General features: G+C 41.1%; 1 protein-coding gene and 1 long non-coding RNA gene across 5 annotated transcripts in view; both read right to left on the minus strand.

Annotated features, from left to right (window-relative positions):
• LOC110499054 (arf-GAP with dual PH domain-containing protein 1) overlaps nucleotides 1-18,869 on the minus strand; it is a 40,710-nt gene extending 21,841 nt beyond the window's left edge. The window contains exon 1 of one of the 4 annotated variants that reach the window (XM_021575888.3): nucleotides 18,456-18,869. In XM_021575888.3, the coding sequence (XP_021431563.1) occupies nucleotides 18,456-18,540 (85 nt within the window). In that variant the 5' untranslated portion in view covers nucleotides 18,541-18,869. Of the gene's footprint in view, nucleotides 1-9,195; nucleotides 9,377-18,455 lie in introns of those variants that run through there. The other 3 variants (XM_021575889.3, XM_090212522.1, XM_021575886.3) reach the window with 3 other exon arrangements.
• Nucleotides 15,172-16,734, minus strand: LOC110499055 (uncharacterized). The gene is made up of 3 exons (XR_002469909.3): nucleotides 16,522-16,734; nucleotides 15,625-15,684; nucleotides 15,172-15,307 (listed from the first exon to the last, which is right to left on the minus strand). It is a non-coding gene; the product is annotated as an uncharacterized LOC110499055 (long non-coding RNA).
• Nucleotides 18,870-19,906: the final 1,037 nt, after the last annotated feature.

Consider the following 19,906-nt stretch of genomic DNA (forward strand, 5'->3'; position numbering starts at 1 on the left):
CAACCCGGAAGCCAGCCGCGCCAATGTGTCGGAGGCTACACTGTGCACGTGGCAACCTTGGTTAGCGCGCACTGCGCCCGGCCCGCCACAGGAGTCGCTGGTGTGCGATGAGACAAGGACATCCCTACCGACCAAGCCCTCCCTAACCCGGACGATGCTAGGCCAATTGTGCGTCGCCCCACGGACCTCCCGGTCGCGGCCGGTTACGACAGAGCCTGGGCGCGAACCCAGGGACTCTGATGGCACAGCTGGCGCTGCAGTACAGCGCCCTTAACCACTGCGCCACCCGGGAGGCGCGCTTTCGAAACTCTTGACAATGTGAATGTAGCCCAATCAGCCAATACCTATTATGTGTATACACACAGATGAAGTACATACACCTTGGCCAAATACATTTAAACTCAGTTTCACAATTCGGTTTCACAATTTAATCCTAGTACAAATCCCCTGTCTTAGGTCAGTTAGGATCACCACTTCATTTTAAGAATGTGAAATGTCAGAATAATAGTAGAGATTTATTTCAGCTTTTATTTCTTTCACCACATTCCCAGTTGGGCAGAAGTTTACATACACTCAATTAGTATTTGGTAACATTGCCTTTAGACTGTTTAACTTGGGTCAAACGTTTCGGGTAGCCTTCCACAAGCTTCCCACAAAAAGTTGGGTGAATTTTGGCCCATTCCTCCTGACAGAGCTGGTGTAACTGAGTCAGGTTTGTAGGCCTACTTTCTCGCACACGCCTTTTCAGTTCTGCGCACACATTTCCTATGGGATTGAGGTTAGGGCTTTGTGATGGCCCCTCCAATACCTAGACTTGTTCTCCTTAAGCCATTTTGCCACAATTAGGAAGTATGCTTGGGGTCATTGTCCATTTGGAAGACCCATTTGCAACCAAGCTTTAACTTCCTGACTGATGTCTTGAGATGTTGCTTCAATATATCCACATAATTTTCCTCCCTCATGATGCCATCTATTTTGTGAAGTGCACCAGTCCCTCCTGCAGCAAAGCACCCCCACAGCATGATGCTGCCACCCCCGTGCTTCACGGTTGGGATGGAGTTCTTCGGCTTGCAAGCATCCCCCTTTTCCCTCCAAACATAACAATGGTAATTATGGCCAAACAGTTGTATTTTTGTTTCATCAGACCAGAGGACATTACTCCAAAAAGTACGATCTTTGTCCCCATGTGCAGTAGCAAACCGTAGTCTGGCTTTTTTATGGCGGTTTTGGAGCAGTGGCTTCTTCCTTGAGATAGCAAAAGCTCAGGTTGCCCAGCCCGGGGGTAATACAATCTTCGGCAAAATCATTCGCAAGGAGATTCCTGCAAAAATATTATTTGAAGATGAGGTTGTCTATATAGGACAGGTTGTCGATATAGGACTCGTTTTACTGTGGATATAGATACTTTTGTACCCGTTTCCTCCAGCATCTTCACAAGGTCCTTTGCTGTTGAACTGGGATTGATTTGCACTTTCGCACCAAAGTACATTCATCTCTAGGAGACAGAACGCGTCTCCTTCGTGAGCGGTATGGCGGCTGTGTGTTCCCATGGTGTTTATACTTGCGTACTATTGTTTGTACAGATGAACGTGGTACCTTCAGCCGTTTAGAAATTGCTCCCAAGGATGAACCAGACTTGTGGAGGTCTTGGCTGATTTCTTTTGATTTTTCCCATGATGTCAAGCAAAGAGGCATTGAGTTTGAAGGTAGGCCTTGAAATACATCTACAGGTACACCTCCAAATGGCTCAAATGATGTCAATTAGCCTATCAGAAGCGTCTAAAGCCATGCCATCATTTTATGGAATTTTCCAAGCTGTTTAAAGGCACAGTCAACTTAGTGTATGTAAACTTCTGACACACTGGAATTGTGATACAGTGAATTATAAGTGAAATAATCTGTCTGTAAACAATTGTTGGGAAAATGACTTGGTGTCACGCAACAAAGTAGATGTCTTAACCGACTTGCCAAAACTATAGTTTGTAAACAAGAAATTTGTGGAGTGGTTGAAAAACTAGTTTTAATAACTCCAACCTAAGTGTATGTAAACTTCTGACTTCAACTGTATGCATGCACGTTTGCATATGCATACGTTTGTGTTTGTAAATAATTTGTGTTGAATATCATTTTAGCTTACTTCGGCTCAATGTTTCTACTCAGTTTAATAGGTCCTGAGGCATTGAAACCTCCCATGAAGTTTAGAGGCAGTTTGCACAGCTGGCAAGACCACCCTCTTTGCAGATAATTCTGCTCTGACACCCAGTTCTAACAAACCACATTCACACACATTGGAAAGCCCCTCCCAAACACACTGCAGCCTTATGCTCCAAACACACACACACACACACACACACACACACACACACACACACACACACAGAGTGTACGACTCGAGAGTCAGTTGAGAGCTAAGCGGTAAGGATAGAGTCTATTCTTGCATTTCCATGTACTCTTGGGATGCAGAGAAAGCTCAGATGGAGATACAGCCCCTTTTTAAGTGCTGGGGCAAGTACCAAAGAGAGAAACATGTGACATTGGAAGGGGGGGGGATATAAAGAATGAGAGAGATGGGGGGGAGGGGGGGGGGGATCTGCTTTGTGTTGACTTTGTCCCCTCTCTCCACTGTATCCCTTAGCTCTGAGTGCCCAGAACATATAATCAGGGTGTGGCCTCATGTCCGTAAACAATGACTCCATCTCTATGGAAACAATATCCCCATCAGAACTGGCCTCCTTCTATAGCCAGAGGTGGGGTCACTAGGTGTGTGAATCAGAGAGTGGAGGAAAGCAAACTGACCACCAACAGAAAACACATGTGCTTCTGTCACTGGAATTTCCCACTTGACATGACTGTTAGTATCGGTAAGGTGGAACACACATTGGATTCTCTGTGTGTGTGCGTGTGTACACAAGTTTGTGTGCAAAGCAGCGGCACAGTACAGACAGTGGGGGGCGTGTTTAATTAGTCAGAACGAGATAACAACAATTAATTAATTGGCCGCCTTATGCCTACCCTCTCACGTTCCCTAGAATGGCTGATGTTTTAACCCCTTCATCACCATGGCATACATTAGTTAGATTGCTTCAGCAGCTTTCACCACATTCTATTCCTGCTTCTCTGGGCACTAGTCTGACAGAGAGCTAAGAGCTGAGCTACGCATTGTTATCGTGCCCTGTGGTTGTGGACGTGTTTAACTATAGTAAACAAACCAAAAATTGACCAACTGGGGACATTTTGTTAGTCCCCACAAGGTGAAATGCTATTTCTAGGCGGTTAGAATTAGTGTTAAGGTTAGATTTAGGGTTAAGGTTAGGTTTAGTGGTTAGGGAAAATAGGATTTTGAATGGGACTGAATTGTGTGTCCCCACAAGGTTAGTTATACAAGACTGTGGTGTGTGTGTGTGCGTTCACGTGCATTTGTGCGCGTGCATGTGTGTCCGCACCTGGGGGTCTGTGTTTGATGGCTTATTCGTTCTTACTCTGCGCTCCACTAGACGAGGTAGGTCAGGGACTAGTAAAGCTTAACAGTTTCTCTCTGCCTCAGCATTTGGATGCTGCCCTTCATGGAGGGTACAGACAAATTCCCGTGTGGGGAAAAAAAAAAATCGCAGTCATTCTCTGTGGGCTGTGGCCATTGAAGGGAAGCATCCTGATAAGAGAGTTGAGGTTGTGTGTGGGCCTACAATATCTGGCCTTATATCAGTAGGACCACACAGGGGAGACATTCTGAACATTAGCATAATACTGTATGTTATCATCAACGTGTGGAAGCAAATGGCTATCCCTCTGACAGTGGTACAGTACATCACTGGTGTAAATGACCTTGCATAAATCAGTGAAATACACAAATTCCTCACTGAACATCTCAGTGCCAGAGGCGTTACTACAGAAACCCTGGTTCGATTCCAGGCTGTATCACAACCGGCCGTGATTGGGAGTCCCATAGGGCGGCGTACAATTGGCCCAGTGTCGTCCGGGTTTGACCGGTGTAGGCCGTAAATAAGAATTTGTTCTTAACTGACTTGCCTAGTTAAATAATGTTATTTTAATTAATTAATTAATAGTAGGTTGGTGACTGGTGGTTACGGGAAAGCAAGAGTCGCTTGCGTGATATGTAGCCTATGATCAGAGGCGGAGCCAGAGCGGAGTCTGGCTGCCCATAATCATCGCTTGCTCCACCTCAGCTCACCAGCTGATGTAGACTGCGTGTGCCGGGTTTGGCGCATCCTTCTCACTGGTAGAGAACAGAACCCTCGCTGCTCTGCGCAACCATTTCTGCTAATATTCTGCTTAGCACAGCAGTAGCCTATCCAGTCCAAGTGCAAATGCAAGTCACGAGAAGGTGAGTTCGAGTCACCAAGGGTCGAGTCCAAGTCAAGTCACAAGTCTTGAAAATCGGGACGTGAGTCCTGGACTCGAGTACTACAACACTGCCCTATGCGGGTGATTTGCAGGAAATGCAATGATCAAAGTAAAAGGAAGGCGGTGATTGGTTACATTGCCTATTATGCCAATTTCTCCGTATAAATTGGGCCTTAACTTTAAAACTAGCAGAGATCCCACTCTGGAACTTTGATATGCCCTTAGAGTATATTAATGTTCAACAATATATTGAATCATTTGCCAAATTATAAACGGTACATTGTTCATATTCCTGTTTATATTTTTCTATATTCATAAATTGGTGTAAAAAGAATAATATTGAAATCAAAATACTACTCATATTACAGAGCAAGCATTAAAGATGAATATGACACCAATCTTTGCTTTGTAGCGTCTATGGATTAAACATTACAGTCTTAAAGGGTATGGCCAAAATGTCATAAATGTGTGTTTATGCCAACTTTTAATTATTTCTCAATTATGCTTTTAGATACAAATGTCAAATATACATTGATTGTACAAAACATTAGGAACACCTTCCTAATATTGAGTTGCACCCCCTTTTTCCCTCAGAACAGCGTCAATTCGTCAGGGCATGTATTCGACAAGGTGCCAATAGCATTCCACAAAAATGCTGGCCCATGTTGATTCCAATGCTTCCCACAGTTGTGTTGGCTGGATGCCAAAGCGGTCATCAAGGCAAAGGTTGGCTACTTTGAAGAATCTCAAATATAAAATATATTTGGATTTGTTTAATACATTTTTGGTTACGACATGATTCCATGTGTGTTATTTCATAGTTTTGATGTCTTCACTATTATTCTACAATGTAGAAAATAGTACAAATAAAGAAAAACCCTTGCATGAGTGTGTCCAAACTTTTGACTGGTACTGTATCTACATATCTGTATGTATTTAATTATTTATCTATGTATTATCTAATTACTCAAACTTTAATAAATGTATATGTATTAATTTATTTATTGATGTATTTCTTCCTCCAATATTATAATGGGGGGTGTCAAACATCTGTATCTAACACACCATTGGTTGATTAATGTCACGGTGCATTGCTCGACTAGTTTTGCCTGCTTTTGCACCACCTATCTGAAGCTAGCCACAATAGTGGAATTTGCAGTTCACCTTCAAAATAAAAGACCTGCATTGAAACTGATGCAAACAGATACAAATAGTAGAATCATGCCATATTTGAACTGGATAATGCTTAACAAGTTTGGAATGTTATATAAAGTCAACAATTAGTTAATTTGCCTCAAATTTGAATCAGTTGAAATCACACTGTGGATGTATTCGACTTCAGAATTGCATTGGGGGCAGACTGAATCCATTGTACAGTCATGGCCAAAAGTTTTTTTAGAATTAAAACAAATTTAAATTTTCACAGTTTGCTGCTTCAGTGTCTTTAGATATTTTCGTCAGATGTTACTATGGAATACTGAAGTATAATTACAAACATTTCATAAGTATCAAAGTCTTTTATTGACAATTACATGAAGTTGATGCAAAGAGTCAATATTTGCAGTGTTGACCCTTCTTTTTCAAGACCTCTGCAATCCGTCCTGGTATGCTGTCAATTAACTTCTGGGCCACATCCTGACTGATGGCAGCCCATTCTTGCATAATCAATGCTTGGAGTTTGTCAGAATTTGTGGGTTTTTGTTTGTCCACCCGCCTCTTGAGGATTGATCACAAGTTCTCAATGGGATTAAAGTCTGGGGAGTTTCTTGGCTATGGACCCAAAATGGCAATGTTTTGTTCCCCGAGCCACTTAGTTATCACTTTTGCCTTATGGCAAGGTGCTCCATCATGCTAGAAAAGGCATTGTTTGTCACCAAACTGTTCCTGGATGGTTGGGAGAAGTTGCTCTCGGAGGATGTGCTGATACCATTCTTTATTCATGGCTGTGTTCTTAGGCAAAATTGTGAGTGAACCCACTCCCTTGACTGAGAAGCAACCCCACACATGAATGGTCTCAGGATGCTTTACTGTTGGCATGACACGACTGATGGTAGCACTCAACTTGTCTTCTCCGGACAAGCTTTTTTCTGGATGCCCCAAACAATCGGAAAGGGGATTCATCAGAGAAAATGACTTTACCTCAGTCCTCAGCAGTCCAATCTCTGTACCTTTTGCAGAATATCAGTCTGTCCCTGATGTTTTTCCTGGAGAGAAGTGGCTTCTTTGCTGCCCTTCTTGACACCAGGCCATCCTCTAAAAGTCTTTGCCTCACTGTGCGTGCAGATGACCTCACACCTGCCTGCTGCCATTCCTGAGCAAGCTCTGTACTGGTGGTGCCCCGATCCCGCAGCAGAATCAACTTTAGGAGACGGTCCTGGCGCTTGGGCGCCCTGAAGCCTTCTTCACAACAATTGAACCGCTCTCCTTGAAGTTCTTGATGATCTGATAAATGGTTGATTAAGGTGCAATCTTACTGGCAGCAATATCCTTGCCTGTGAAGCCCTTTTTGTGCAAAGCAACGATGACGGCACGTGTTTCCTTGCAGTTAACCATGATTGACAGAGGAAGAACAATGATTCCAAGCACCACCCTCCTTTTGAAGCTTCCAGTCTTATTCGAACTCAATCAGCATGACAGAGTGATCTCCAGCCTTGTCCTCGTCAACACTCACACCTGTGTTAACAAGAGAATCACTGACATGATGTCAGCTGGTCCTTTTGTGGCAGGGCTGAAATGCAGTGGAAATGTTTTTTGGGATTCAGTTCATTTGCATGGTAAAGAGGGACTTTGCAATTAATTGCAATTCATCTGATCACTACTCTTCATAACATTCTGGAGTATATGCAAATTGCCATCATACAAACTGAGGCAACAGACTTTGTGAAAATTTATATTTGTGTCATTCTCAAATCTTTTGGCCATGACTGTACAGCCTTGCCTATGGAACTTGGGTCAATGAAATGTTCACAGTGAAGAGTTTACACAAATATTAGGGTCATAGCTCTTATTGCAGGACTTAAACTGTGGGAAATTACTTCACTATTCAGGTTATTTTGCGTATTGAACATTCATGATGCAATGTAGAGCTTTACCTATGGATCTTGGGTCCATGAAATGGGGTAAGTCCAAAACACAGCTGTACATTGCAATTTGAATGACCAATACGCACAATACTGACTGGCGAGGTGATTTCCCAGAGTCAAAGTCCTGCAATATGAGCTACAACAGTAATATCTCTGCACACTCTTCACAATTGTGTTCTGTGGGTGTCACCGAATAGGCTGATAATTGATCCACAATCCATAAGTAAGGCTGTTAAGTGAAATATTAGTATGCCCCCAATGCAATTACGAAGTACAATACATCCACAGTGCAATTACAACTGATTTGTCCTTTTTTGTCAAATTAACAAACTATTGTCTTTTGTTGAATATATATATATATATATATAAAAACAACATGCCAAACTGAAGTGACATGCTATGATTTTCGGAGTAGGGCACCGATAAATGGTGTCATATCTGGCATCTCGATGGATACTGAGGCTTTATGGTTTAAGATGAACATGCAAGGAATAGTTGATTCACGTCACTTAATCTGCACTGTGAACGGGAAGGAGGAAAGCCTTTCTGTATTCTTGATGTTTGATGAAGAATTTCCCCTGGCCCATTTTTAAGCTGGGATATGAGATATGCAGTGCAAGCTTATGTAAAAAAAAAAAAAGCCACTTCAATGTCATAAATGTAAAAAGTCTGGCCAACTGAATACCATTGTTGAAGAGTCTGAGGAGGCACGGTGTTGCAATTGTGATGGGAATCATGTTCCCCGAGTGCCCTGTTAAGGTGAAGAAGGTCAAAGCAGGGCTGTCGAAGGTCTCCTACGCAGAGGCAGTGAAAATTGTCGAAGAGGTGAGTAGAGATGATGACGCTATGGCAGTGGAGGCTCAACAGTCTGTGGCTGTCAGTCAGTTGAGAGATCCTGAAACACCAGTCATGTAGAAGGTTGTTTCTTTTTTGCGTTTTATTGTACAGGTGATGAATTGTACATTACAAAAAAAAAGAAATCATTGTGAAAGCGGATAAAAGGTTCTTGGATTTCATGACTCAAATATTGCAGGGAATACTGTCTGAAGATGCTTCCCCCTTTCAGGCCCCAAAGCCTGTGTAAGGATCTGAGTACATTTGACGACGAAAATATATATATTTTTTAAATCTATTTTTTCATTCTTTTTTAAAATTATCTCTGTTTTTACCCCACCCAGTAGTGGCAGCAATACACCTTTTGGGATGTAGTCTGCCAATAAAACCTTAAAGAAGAAGAATGACGCAAATCCAGATGACCTGTTTTTCTGTGTGGAGGCATGCATCGAATACTTGGGTCAGCTAGCTGCTATATAATTGGTAGCTATATTTTAAAGACTAGCTAGTTACTGTGTATTTGAACGTTTTGGTCAAACTACTTTGTTCCCCTGCCGGATTATTGATGCCTTTGTCACAAAGTTGACAAGACACTCCTAATGTTACTGCAAATAGGCTGTTTGTAGACAATTTGGCTGATTTTAAGAAGCTTGTGCACATTTACATTAGTGTTTCATTAGCTAGTTAGCTAAGTTACTGACTGACTAAGCTAATTCTTATTCCTGTTGTAGTTGCATTTCAGGTGGAGTGGCATTGCAGACAGGCCTGCATGCATATTCAAAGAATCTGAGTAGTACTGATTTTAGGATAAGTTTTGCATACACACCGAGTACAATTACATTGACAAGGGGGAGGTTATCCTAGATCACTGTCCCTATGCTGAGAACTATGTGATTATGGGCCTTGGAAGAAATACCTTGCACAGCAGTCCTTTCACCACAGGATCCTAGAGCAGGAGTAGGCAACTTGGTTCTAGGAGTACTGCAAGATTTTGTTTCAACTAGGCACCACAGCAGGGGTGTGTTCAGTTCACTTTCCCAAAACATTCTTGTATGTTCTTGATCAGACTTGGAGATACGTTTGCTCCGTTCGGTGGGTGTGGCTTGAAGCAATGAGTGAAGTATTTAAAGGGCAGTGGTGCATTTTGTACCCCCAACCCCTTCCCATTTTTCAACGTGTCCCTCAGTACAGCACCGTTTCTGTTCAATTAAACATTCTATTACATTTGTATGTACTGAATGCAGCGCTGACCAACTGAGCTAATTGATCAGTTCAGTGATTGCCTAAAGTCAACACACCTGGTCTTCCAGGTCAGTTAAATCAAAACCATGAAGTGCCTGCGGCACTTCCCCTTCCCTAGAGGAGTTAGTCAATGCTTATGAATATTGAATATGAATTTCCATATCAATGACACCACACAAAACATTACATAATACAGAACATTAATAAACAAAAACAAGTTAAGGACAGAACGAGGTACATTTATTTTATTAAAGGCACACGTAGCCTACATATCAATACATATACATGAACTATCTAGGTCAAATAGGGGTGAGGCATTGTGCTGTAAGGTGTTGCTTTATCTGTTTTTAAAAAAAAGTGCCATACAATAATGGCTGTATATAATACTGTACACAAACAGTTTAGGATTTACAATACATTAATATTTCTTGTGAAAAGAAGTGATGCAGTCAGTCTCTCCTCAACTTTTAGCCAAGAGAGACTGGAATGCATCATATTTATATCAGCCCTTTATATATTTATATCAGAGCAAGATGTGCCACTGTTCTGGGCCAGCTGCAGCTTAACTTGGTATTTCCTTGCAGCACTCGACCACACAACTGGACAATAATCAAGATAAGACAACTAGAGCCTGCAGGACTTGCTTTGTGGAGTGTGGTGTCAAAAAAAGCAGATCTCTTTATTATGGACAGACCTCTCCCCATCTTTACAACCATTGAATCTATATGTTTTGACCATGACAGTTTACAATCTAAGGAAACCCTTCAACGTATTCAACAGCCACCCTATTCACTACCTGTAACGGCTTTCCTCTTCTTCTGAGTAGGAGTAGCAAGGATCGGACCAATACGCAGTGTGGTAAGTGTTCATCTTGGTTTTTTAATAAGAACACTGAACAAAAAACAATAAACGACAACGTGAAAGAAACGAAACAGTTCCGTGTGGAAACAAACACTGACACGGAAAATAAACCCCCACGAAACACAGGTGGAAAAAGGCTACCTAAGTATGATTCTCAATCAGAGACAACTAACGACACCTGCCTCTGATTGAGAACCATACCAGGCCAAACTCAAAAACCAACATAGAAAAACAAACAGACTGCCCACCTCAACTCACGCCCTGACCATACTAAAACAAAGACAAAACAAAGGAACTAAGGTCAGAACGTGACAATACCAGATTCAGCGAAGGTCTAGAACTTAGGGAATGATTTGTACCAAATAGAATGCTCTTAGTTTTAGAGATGTTCAGGACCAGTTTATTACTGGCCACCCATTCCAAAACAGACTGCACCTCTTTAAGGGCATCGTTGATCTTGGCTTCATAATACAGCTTCTTCTTTATTGTTGAGTTTAGTAACTTAATTTCTCAATTTGCAGTAAGTCAGCCAGGCAGATGCGCAGCCAGACTTATTAGCCATTCCCTTTGCCCCCATCTCTTTCAAAAATATAGTTTTACAATTCCTCATCAGTACATGGAGCCTTAACAGTTCTTAACAGTCTGTTTCTTAATAACAGGTGCATGTTTATCAATAATTGGAAGAAGCAATTTCATAAATTCACCAAGTGCAGCGTCTGGATGCTCCTCATTAAATCACATCAGACCAACAAATATTTGTAACGTCATCCACATAAGAGTCAGAGCAAAAAAATGGGCGCGATACAGCTTAAGAACAAAGTTCTACAGTATTAGTTCAAATGTGATCGAATCATGTGGATGATCTTGTCCATGAAGTGTTTGTACTGTAAACACCACGGTAGGTTGATTAATAACCTGAACTAGATTACAGGCACTGGTTACAGTGAGAAGCTTCCTCTTGACCAGACTACTTGATGAAAAACCAATCAATATTCGGGTCCCCAAGAAATTTGATCTCTGTTTACATCACATAGACTAACTATCAAGCATTTCCCACACATTATTTAGATACTGACTGTAAGCACTTGGTGGCCTACAGCAACACCCCAAAAGAAAAGGTTTTAGAATAGCCAAGTGAACCTGCTACCACAACACTTCAATAACAATTGACATAAGATCTTCTCTAAGCATTACAGGGATATGGCTCTGAACATACAGTGACAAAAAAAAGTATGTGAACCCTTTGGAATTAGCTGGATTTCTGCATAAATTTGTCATCACATTTGATCTGATCTTCATCAAAGTCACAACAACAGACAAACACAGTGTGCTTAAACTAATAACACAGAAAGTATTGTATTTTTCTTGTCTATATTGAATACATAATTTAAACATTCAACAGTGTAGGTTGGAATAAGTATGTGAACCCCTAGGCTAATGACTTCTCCAAAAGCTAATTGGAGTCAGGAGTTACCTAACCTGGAGTCCAATCAATGAGACGAGATGTTGGTTAAAGCTGCACTACCCTATAAAAAACACAACATTTGAGTTTTCTATTTTCAAGAAGCATTGCCTGATGTGAATCATGCCTCAAACAAAAGAGAGAGCAGAAGAATTGTTGACTTGCATAAAGCTGGAAAGAGTTACAAAAGTATCTCTAAAAGCCTTGATGTTCATCAGTCCACAGTAAGACAAATGGTCTATAAATGGAGAAAGTTCAACACTGTTGCTACTCTCCCTAGGAGTGGCCATCCTACAAAGATGACTGCAAGAGCACAGCGCAGAATGCTCAATGAGGTTAAGAAGAATCATAGAGTGTCAGCTAAAGACTTCCAGAAATCTCTGGAACATGCTATAACATCTCTGACGAGTCTGCGATACATAAAACACTAAGCAAGAATGGTGTTCATGGGAGGACACCACGGAAGAAGCCGCAGCTGTCCAAAAAAAAAACAATTCTGCACGTCTGAAGTTCGCGAAAGAGCACCCGGATGTTCCACAACGCTACTGGCAAAATATTCTGTGGACAGATTAAATTAAAGTTGAGTTGTTTGGAAGGAACACACAACACAATGTGTGGAGAAAATAAGCACAGAACATCAAAACCTCACCCCAACTGTGAAGTATGGTGGAGGGAGCATCCTGGTTTGGGGCTGCTTTGCTGCCTCAGGGCCTGGATAGCTTGCTATCATTGACAGAAAAATGAATTCCCAAGTTTATCAAGACATTTTGCAGGTGAATGTAAGGCTCCGACCAATTGAAGCGCAACAGAAGTTGGGTGAAGCAACAAGACAACTACCCAAAACACAGAAATAAATCAACAAAAGAATGGTTCAAAAGAAGAAAATAGCCTTCTGGAGCGGCCCAGTCAGAGTCCTGACCTAAACCCGATTTAAGATGCAGTGGCATGAGAGAGCGGTTCACACCAGACATCCCAAGAATATTGCTGAACTGAAACAGTTTTGTAAAGAGTTGTCCAAAATTCCTCCTGACCGTTGTTCAGCTCTCATCGGCAACTACAGAAAATGTTTTTTGGAGGTTATTGATGCCAAAGGAGGGTCAACAAGTTATAAATCCAAGGGTTCACATACTTTTTCCACCCTGCACTGTGAATGTTTACATAGTGTGTTCAATAAAGACATGACAACGTCTAATTGTTTTGTGTGTTATTAGTTTAAGCAGACTGCGTTTGTCTGTTGTTGTGACTTAGATGAAGACCAGATAAAATTATGTCCAATTTATGCAGAAATCCAGGTAATTCCAAAGGGTTCACATACTTTTTCTTGCCATTGTATTTATACAGTTGAAGTCAGAAGATTACATATACTTAGGTTGGAGTCATTAAATCTCATTTTTTAACCACTCCACAAATGTCTTGTTAACAAACTATAGTTTTGGCAAGTCGGTTAGGACATTACTTTGTGCATGACACAAGTAATTTTTCCAACAATTCTTTACAGATTATTTCACTTATTCACTGAATCACAATTCCAGTGGGTCAGAAGTTCACATACACTAAGTTGACTGTGCCTTTAAACAGCTTGGAAAATTATGCCATGGCTTTAAAAGCTTCTGATGGGCTAATTGACATCATTTGAGTCAATTTGAGGTGTACCTGTGGATGTATTTCAAGGCCTACCTTCAAACTCTGTTCCTCTTTGCTTGACATCATCGGAAAATCAAAATAAATCAGCCAAGACCTCAGAGAAAGAATTGTAGACCTCCACAAGTCTGGTTCATCCTTGGGAGCAATTCCCAAACGCCTGAAGGTACCACGTTCATCTGTACAAACAATAGCACGCAAGTAAAAACACCAAAAACACGCAGCCCTCGTACCGCTCAGGAAGAAGACGCGTTCTGTCTCCTAGAGATTAACGTACTTTTGTCCGATAAGTGCAAATCAATTCCGGAACAGCAGCAAGGACCTTGTGAAGATGCTGGAGGAAACAGGTACAAAAGTATCTATATCCATAGTAAAACGAGTCCTATATCGACATAACCTGAAAGGCTGCTCAGCAAGGAAGAAGCCACTGCTCCAAAACCACCATAAAGTTTGCAACTGCACATGGGGACAAAGATCGTACTTTTTGGAGAAATGTCCTCTGGTCTGTTTGGCCATAATAATCATTGTTATGTTTGGAGGAAAAAGGGGAAGCTTGCAAGCCGAAGAACACCATCCCAAACATGAAGCACGGGGGTGGCAGCATCATGTTGTGGGGGTGCTTTGCTGCAGGAGGGACTGGTGCGCTCCACAAAATGGATGGGATCATGAGGCAGGAAAATTATGTGGATATATTGAAGCAACATCTCAAGACATCAGTCTAAGTTAAAGCTTGGTCGCAAATGGGTCTTCCAAATGGACAATGACCCCAAGCATACTTCCAAAGCTGTGGCAAAATGGCTTAAGGACAACAAAGTCTAGGTATTGGAGTGGCCATCAAAGCCCTGACCTCAATCCTATAGAAAATGTGTGGGCAGAACTGAAAAAGCCTACAAACCTGACTGTTACACCAGCTCTGTCAGGAGGAATGGGCCAAAATCTACCCAACTTTTTTTTTTTGCCAAGTTAAGTCAGTTAAAAATAAATTCTTATTTTCAATGATGGCCTATGAACAGTGGGTTAACTGCATGTTCAGGGGCAGAACGACAGATTTGTACCTTGTCAGCTCGGAGATTTGAACTTACGACCTTTTGGTTATTAGTCCAACGCTATAACCACTAGGCTACCTGCCACCCAAATTATTGTGGGAAGCTTGTGGAAGGCTACCTGAAACATTTGACCCAAGTTAAACAATTTAAAGGCAATGCTACCTAATACTAATTAAGTGTATGTAAACTTCTGACCCACTGGGAATGTGATGAAAGAATAAGAGCTGAAATAAATCACTCTACTATTATTCTGACATTTCACATTCTTAAAATAAAGTGGTGATTCTAACTGACCTGAGACAGGGAATTTTTACTCTGATTAAATGTCAGGAATTGTGAAAAACTTAGTTTAAATGTGGCTAAGGTGTATGTAAACTTCTGACTTCAACTGTGTGTGTGTATGTATGTATGTATATATATATATCACAGCAACACCTCCCCATAAGCATTTCTGTCTCTTCTACAGATGTGTTACCCTTGTATTGCTACTGCTGTATCATCAAATTAGTTATCTAATTAAGTTTTAATTTTTAAATGCTAATATATGAATATCTGACATTAGCAAGAAACTTTCCAATAACACTTTCAAAACAACAAACCGCACTCTCCCTCATTCAACAGGAAGTGACATATGTGCCATTTTACTCTGAACATTTGGTCATCCCCAAAAATGTGGCCTTTGAAAGCCTTGATAGTTGCATCCTTCACATAGCTGACAACAGGGTGGCAGGTCTTTTGATGTGCTGCTCTAGAGTTCCATAGCCCAGCAGACTCACCTGGGGATAGGGGGATGGACACATGTTAGTTTTGATAAATATTTGGGAGACAGGGAGGAGAGAGCATGAGTTTTGGCGTGAGTACAAAAAATCCAATCCAACCAGTGGCTTTGGATAATATGCTATGTCATCACACAGGCAGACTGCCACAGCGAAGGAGGATTACATAGCGCATTATGTATACTATTACGAGTTTAGTTTAGCTTCTCTGTGCTCTGGAGAGGTTGTTGGTCAGAAGGCCTTAGACCATTCTGTCTCTGTAGCACCTGGAGAGAGCTCAATAGAGGTAGTGAGTGCTAGAAAGAGAGAGCCCTCACCCCTGATCTCCCATTGGCCCAGAGTCTCCTGCTCAGGCTCCAAGAAATCAGATGATAAACCTTCAGAGATTAACAAAAGAAAATGGTACCTTTTTTTCACAATACATTTGTCACTTTGCTCAGGGGCGCAACTTTCACTGGGGACGGGGGGACATTCTGAAATTGAATTTTTGTGCCCTCCAGTTTTATCATTGGAATGTGATACAAAACAAGGCAACAGTGTGCTTGAGGACCATGACTCCTCCGAGCAGTCGTGTAGGCTGTTTCGAGTGTTAATCTGACTGGATAAAAAAAATGGATGTCTCCCCACATCTAAAACCAAAGTTGCGCCCCTGACTTTGCATATTTCACATGAATAAATGACCATATCTGATTAAAAGCATGCATGCCATTTTGTGATAACAGCTATGACAAATTACATGGCATACATGTGAATTTTAGCTAGCTAAAATATTATTTATATTATGGCACAATGTCTCATCTCACTAACAATTACTATGGGGAACAGCAAATTCAATTATTGTGGCTCATCCGTATTGTGGCTAGCTTCACATATGTGATTTATTCCATCATGACATGCTCCTCATTTGACTCATTGTAGTTAGCTAGCAGCTAGCTTATGAATTAAGTATTGCTTAATAAGTGATATAGTTAATGTGAGCTAGCCAACCATGCTTTGCTTTTGACATGCCACGATCCTGCTTGCTTTATATCTGACAAATGTTTTATCTACCATAGCTAGATAATGGTTTATGATACTTACAGTTAGTTCGCTAGCTAGCTAAGTGTACAACTGAGAGTCTGGCTGCAAAACCCAGCTAACGTTAGCTAACCAACTCGAATTAATCAGATGTAGCCAAGCTAGCTTGATACTAGCTCATAGTAACGTTATCTTACCATGCTTTTCTTGCCAAACTTGACATTCCTCTCGCCCATCCCGGTCGATTCCTTCTTGCCTACTCCCGTCTCTTGGTCTTCCTCTAGGTTCAAACCTATAAGACTGTAGTCCTTTGCCTTACTGTCAAAAGCAACCAACCCACTCCTAACACAGCAACCTGGTGCAGGCAGGTAGTCAATGGCTCAGTGTTCCAAAACTATTCACCTGTTTCTACGTCAAGCAAGGGCAAAGTTCCATTTGTTCTTTTTGAGTGTTTTTATGGTGCGTGTGCGGAACAGCAGCATATAATAGATTTAACCCCCCAAAAAGTGACAAATATAATAGATCAACATGCAGTGGTATTGATCAACCAATCAATATCACTCATATACGTTTGCTTGACACCCCGTCATTGTCGTACTGGAGGAATAAATATAAAAGTAAATGCAGAAATAATATGAATGAATAAAATGAAAGAAAGTGGGATTCATTATTTAAATTATGTATCTATGTATGTGTGCAATTATTAATCAATGTATTTGTTTTCTGTGTTTATTTAGCTATTTATATGTGATTTTTATTTATTCATGTATCTATTTATGTGTGTATTTTATTCTCATTAAGGCAGCTTTGGTGCTCCATAGTGCTCCATAGTAAAGGGACCTTTGCTCCCTTAAAAAGACATGTTTAGATTTTCCTTTTGTATTTCGTGATTTTGGTCGGTCTTTGGTGGAGTTTCTCACCTGGCACAGAAGTCAATTCAACATCTAGTTTTGATTTACATTTGGTTGAGTTGTCAACTAACATGAATTCAATGTGAAGTCAACCCAAAACGTCACCCTGTCATTGGATGTAGGTTAAGCCTTGGGTGAATGAAATATAACATTCCATGACATTGATAACTTTTTGCAAATTACGTCATCACATACGTATTTTTTTGGTTCAAATTATGTAGACAACGTTGATTCAACCAGTTTTTGCCATGTGGGTGGTTTGTCTTCATGCGTTCTTGTTGATTGTAGGCCTAAGTATGTCCTTCGATGTAGGCCTATGCCTTTTCATTTCAATGCATGTGTATGATTTGTATGGTATAGTTTGCATTCGCGGTCAGCTGTTTTGTGCACTGGTTACTTCCACATTGATGTCGGCATTTGAAGTCGGGCTTGTGAATTGATAGCGTTTATTATGCATATATTTCATGTTGCACTGTACAGGTACGCGCCATTCCACAAGTAAATCAGTCAATTTATGATGAGGTTGAGCAGTGGCTGGGCTCATTTTTTAAATGTATTTTTCTCCAAGTATAATTTGAGTTTTGCCATACCCTAAATTTAGCTGAACTGACGCCACTGGTTTAACCACTAATTTTATTGTCTGTCAGAATGACAGTGTAGGTTCGAGTGACAGACAACGGCATACATTATGGAAGGTATTCAGGAAAGTATAGGAATGTTGTTTTGTTTTTACAAGGTCTGCATGTCTCAATACATTTGGCAGTTTTCCCTATACCCTACAGCCCTACAAGGTCCCATAGTCCAGCAATGCTCCTCAGTAGGCGCTGGCTGCCAATGCTTATGCACTGGCTTTAAGGTGTGTCTAACAAACGCAATTCACATTATTTCCTGTTTCCACAACTATTGACTTTAAAGTGCACTAGAAATAATGACATTGCATAAAATAGAGACATTCATTAGATAAGGACTCCGATTTAACCAATAATTGTATTTTGACATTCCAGAACAATGTCAAAAGGCAATTATTGGTTGAATCGCAGATAGGAATAGCACTGACTGACAAGCTGTCACAACAACAATAACCTTAAATAGCCTATACTGTTTTATTTTAACTGGCAGGTGCATTCTACACTAGGCTATGACACGCGCGTCGCACACATGCATGATTAGGGACCATAAACGATTTGGCGCTTCTATTTTATCAACCGTTCGTTTCCTACCTGCATTGCCGCAGTCTGCACATACATCGTTTCCAGGTCTGGCCAGGACATCTTGCAAGAGCCGTTTATTCCTCTCCGACTCCATCGCCGTTTGATCTCCACCCAATCCGAAAGACTTCAATACAAAGCACGTTCACTGGGATAAAGCAAAAATGCAATTGTGACCTTGTAGACTACTCGAAATACTGAACAAAAAATTATCCTGGTTTTGAACAAAAAAAGCTAATGAAAAGCCTATTAGAAATCCGCTTGGATGAGATGATTTGAAGGTTTGACAAGTCTCTATCTTGTAAACTACAGCTCTATTACGAAGTCTTGCTGACTGCATTATCTGAAGTCTGTGTCATCCCCTCATTCTCCTCCAACTCATGTGTCTGCAGTCGCAGTGAGACCTCCAGTGGTATGATGATCATTACTTGTTTTTTTACTACCTGTGTAGCCTAATTCTTTCTTTCTGACACTGACAGCCAACATATTGTGAACGTTTTTATAAGGACTATATTATTTTGTACAAAATGTGCACTGTCCATACATTTCACTGGCAAATATGTATTTGTAGTTGCCTTTACTTCCACTTTTTTCTGTCCCTTTAAAAGTTAGTAGATTGTCGAAAACATCGATTTAGAAATTGGAATACTAGAAGGTTTTAACACTCTTATGTGCTAAAGGGCAGCCATTTTGGTCAGGGAGGTAGGTGGTCAACCATGGTTTGCCAGTGCTGTGATAAGAAATTGGGTGCGTTCGTAAATCTCCTCCGATTTCAGAGAACTTTCATGTGAGTGTGCCAGAGTAAAGAATAACTGATGAATTTACGAATGGTCAACACCAGTTGAATATTGCCGGTGCAAGTAAACGTCTGAAAAAATGCGTAATTAAATTGTTGCCAGCAACACAGTTCCAGTCACCAACTCTCTGGATAACATGAAAACAGCATAACCAACTCTGCTAGGTCAAGTAAAATGGTCAGTGAGGTATTCTCTCATTTGTATCTGGAAGTAGTTAGAAAGATAGCCCAGTTAGCTTGGGTGCTTGACTGCCGTTGGTCAGAACGCTTGGATCAACCCTTACTCCTCAGCCAGAGCGTCCAGTGTGTGCTCTGAACGCCTTTACTGCCATTCATTCCAATTCGACTTGTTTGGGGATGCGTTCGTAAATTCACTCTGGCCATCTGCTCCGTTTTCAGAGCACTCTCGTCAAGTGTGCCAGAGCGCAGAATATCTGAAGAATTTACGAACGTTCAACACCCGTGTTGATAACATAATAAAAACATAATTAAATTGTTGCCAGAAGCACCATTACAGTCACCAACTATCTGGATAACAAACTGCCTAACCAGCTCTGCAAGGGTGAGTAAAATGGTCAGAGTGAGGTGTTCTCTCATTTGTGCCTGGAAGTAGCTAGCCAAGGTTAGCCAGTTTGCTTGGGTGCTTGACTGACATTGTGAGGTCAGA

The sequence above is a fragment of the Oncorhynchus mykiss genome, chromosome 20 (assembly GCF_057628025.1).
Source record: "Oncorhynchus mykiss isolate SJ-2025 chromosome 20, ASM5762802v1, whole genome shotgun sequence".
In the NCBI taxonomy this organism is placed as follows: domain Eukaryota; kingdom Metazoa; phylum Chordata; class Actinopteri; order Salmoniformes; family Salmonidae; genus Oncorhynchus; species Oncorhynchus mykiss.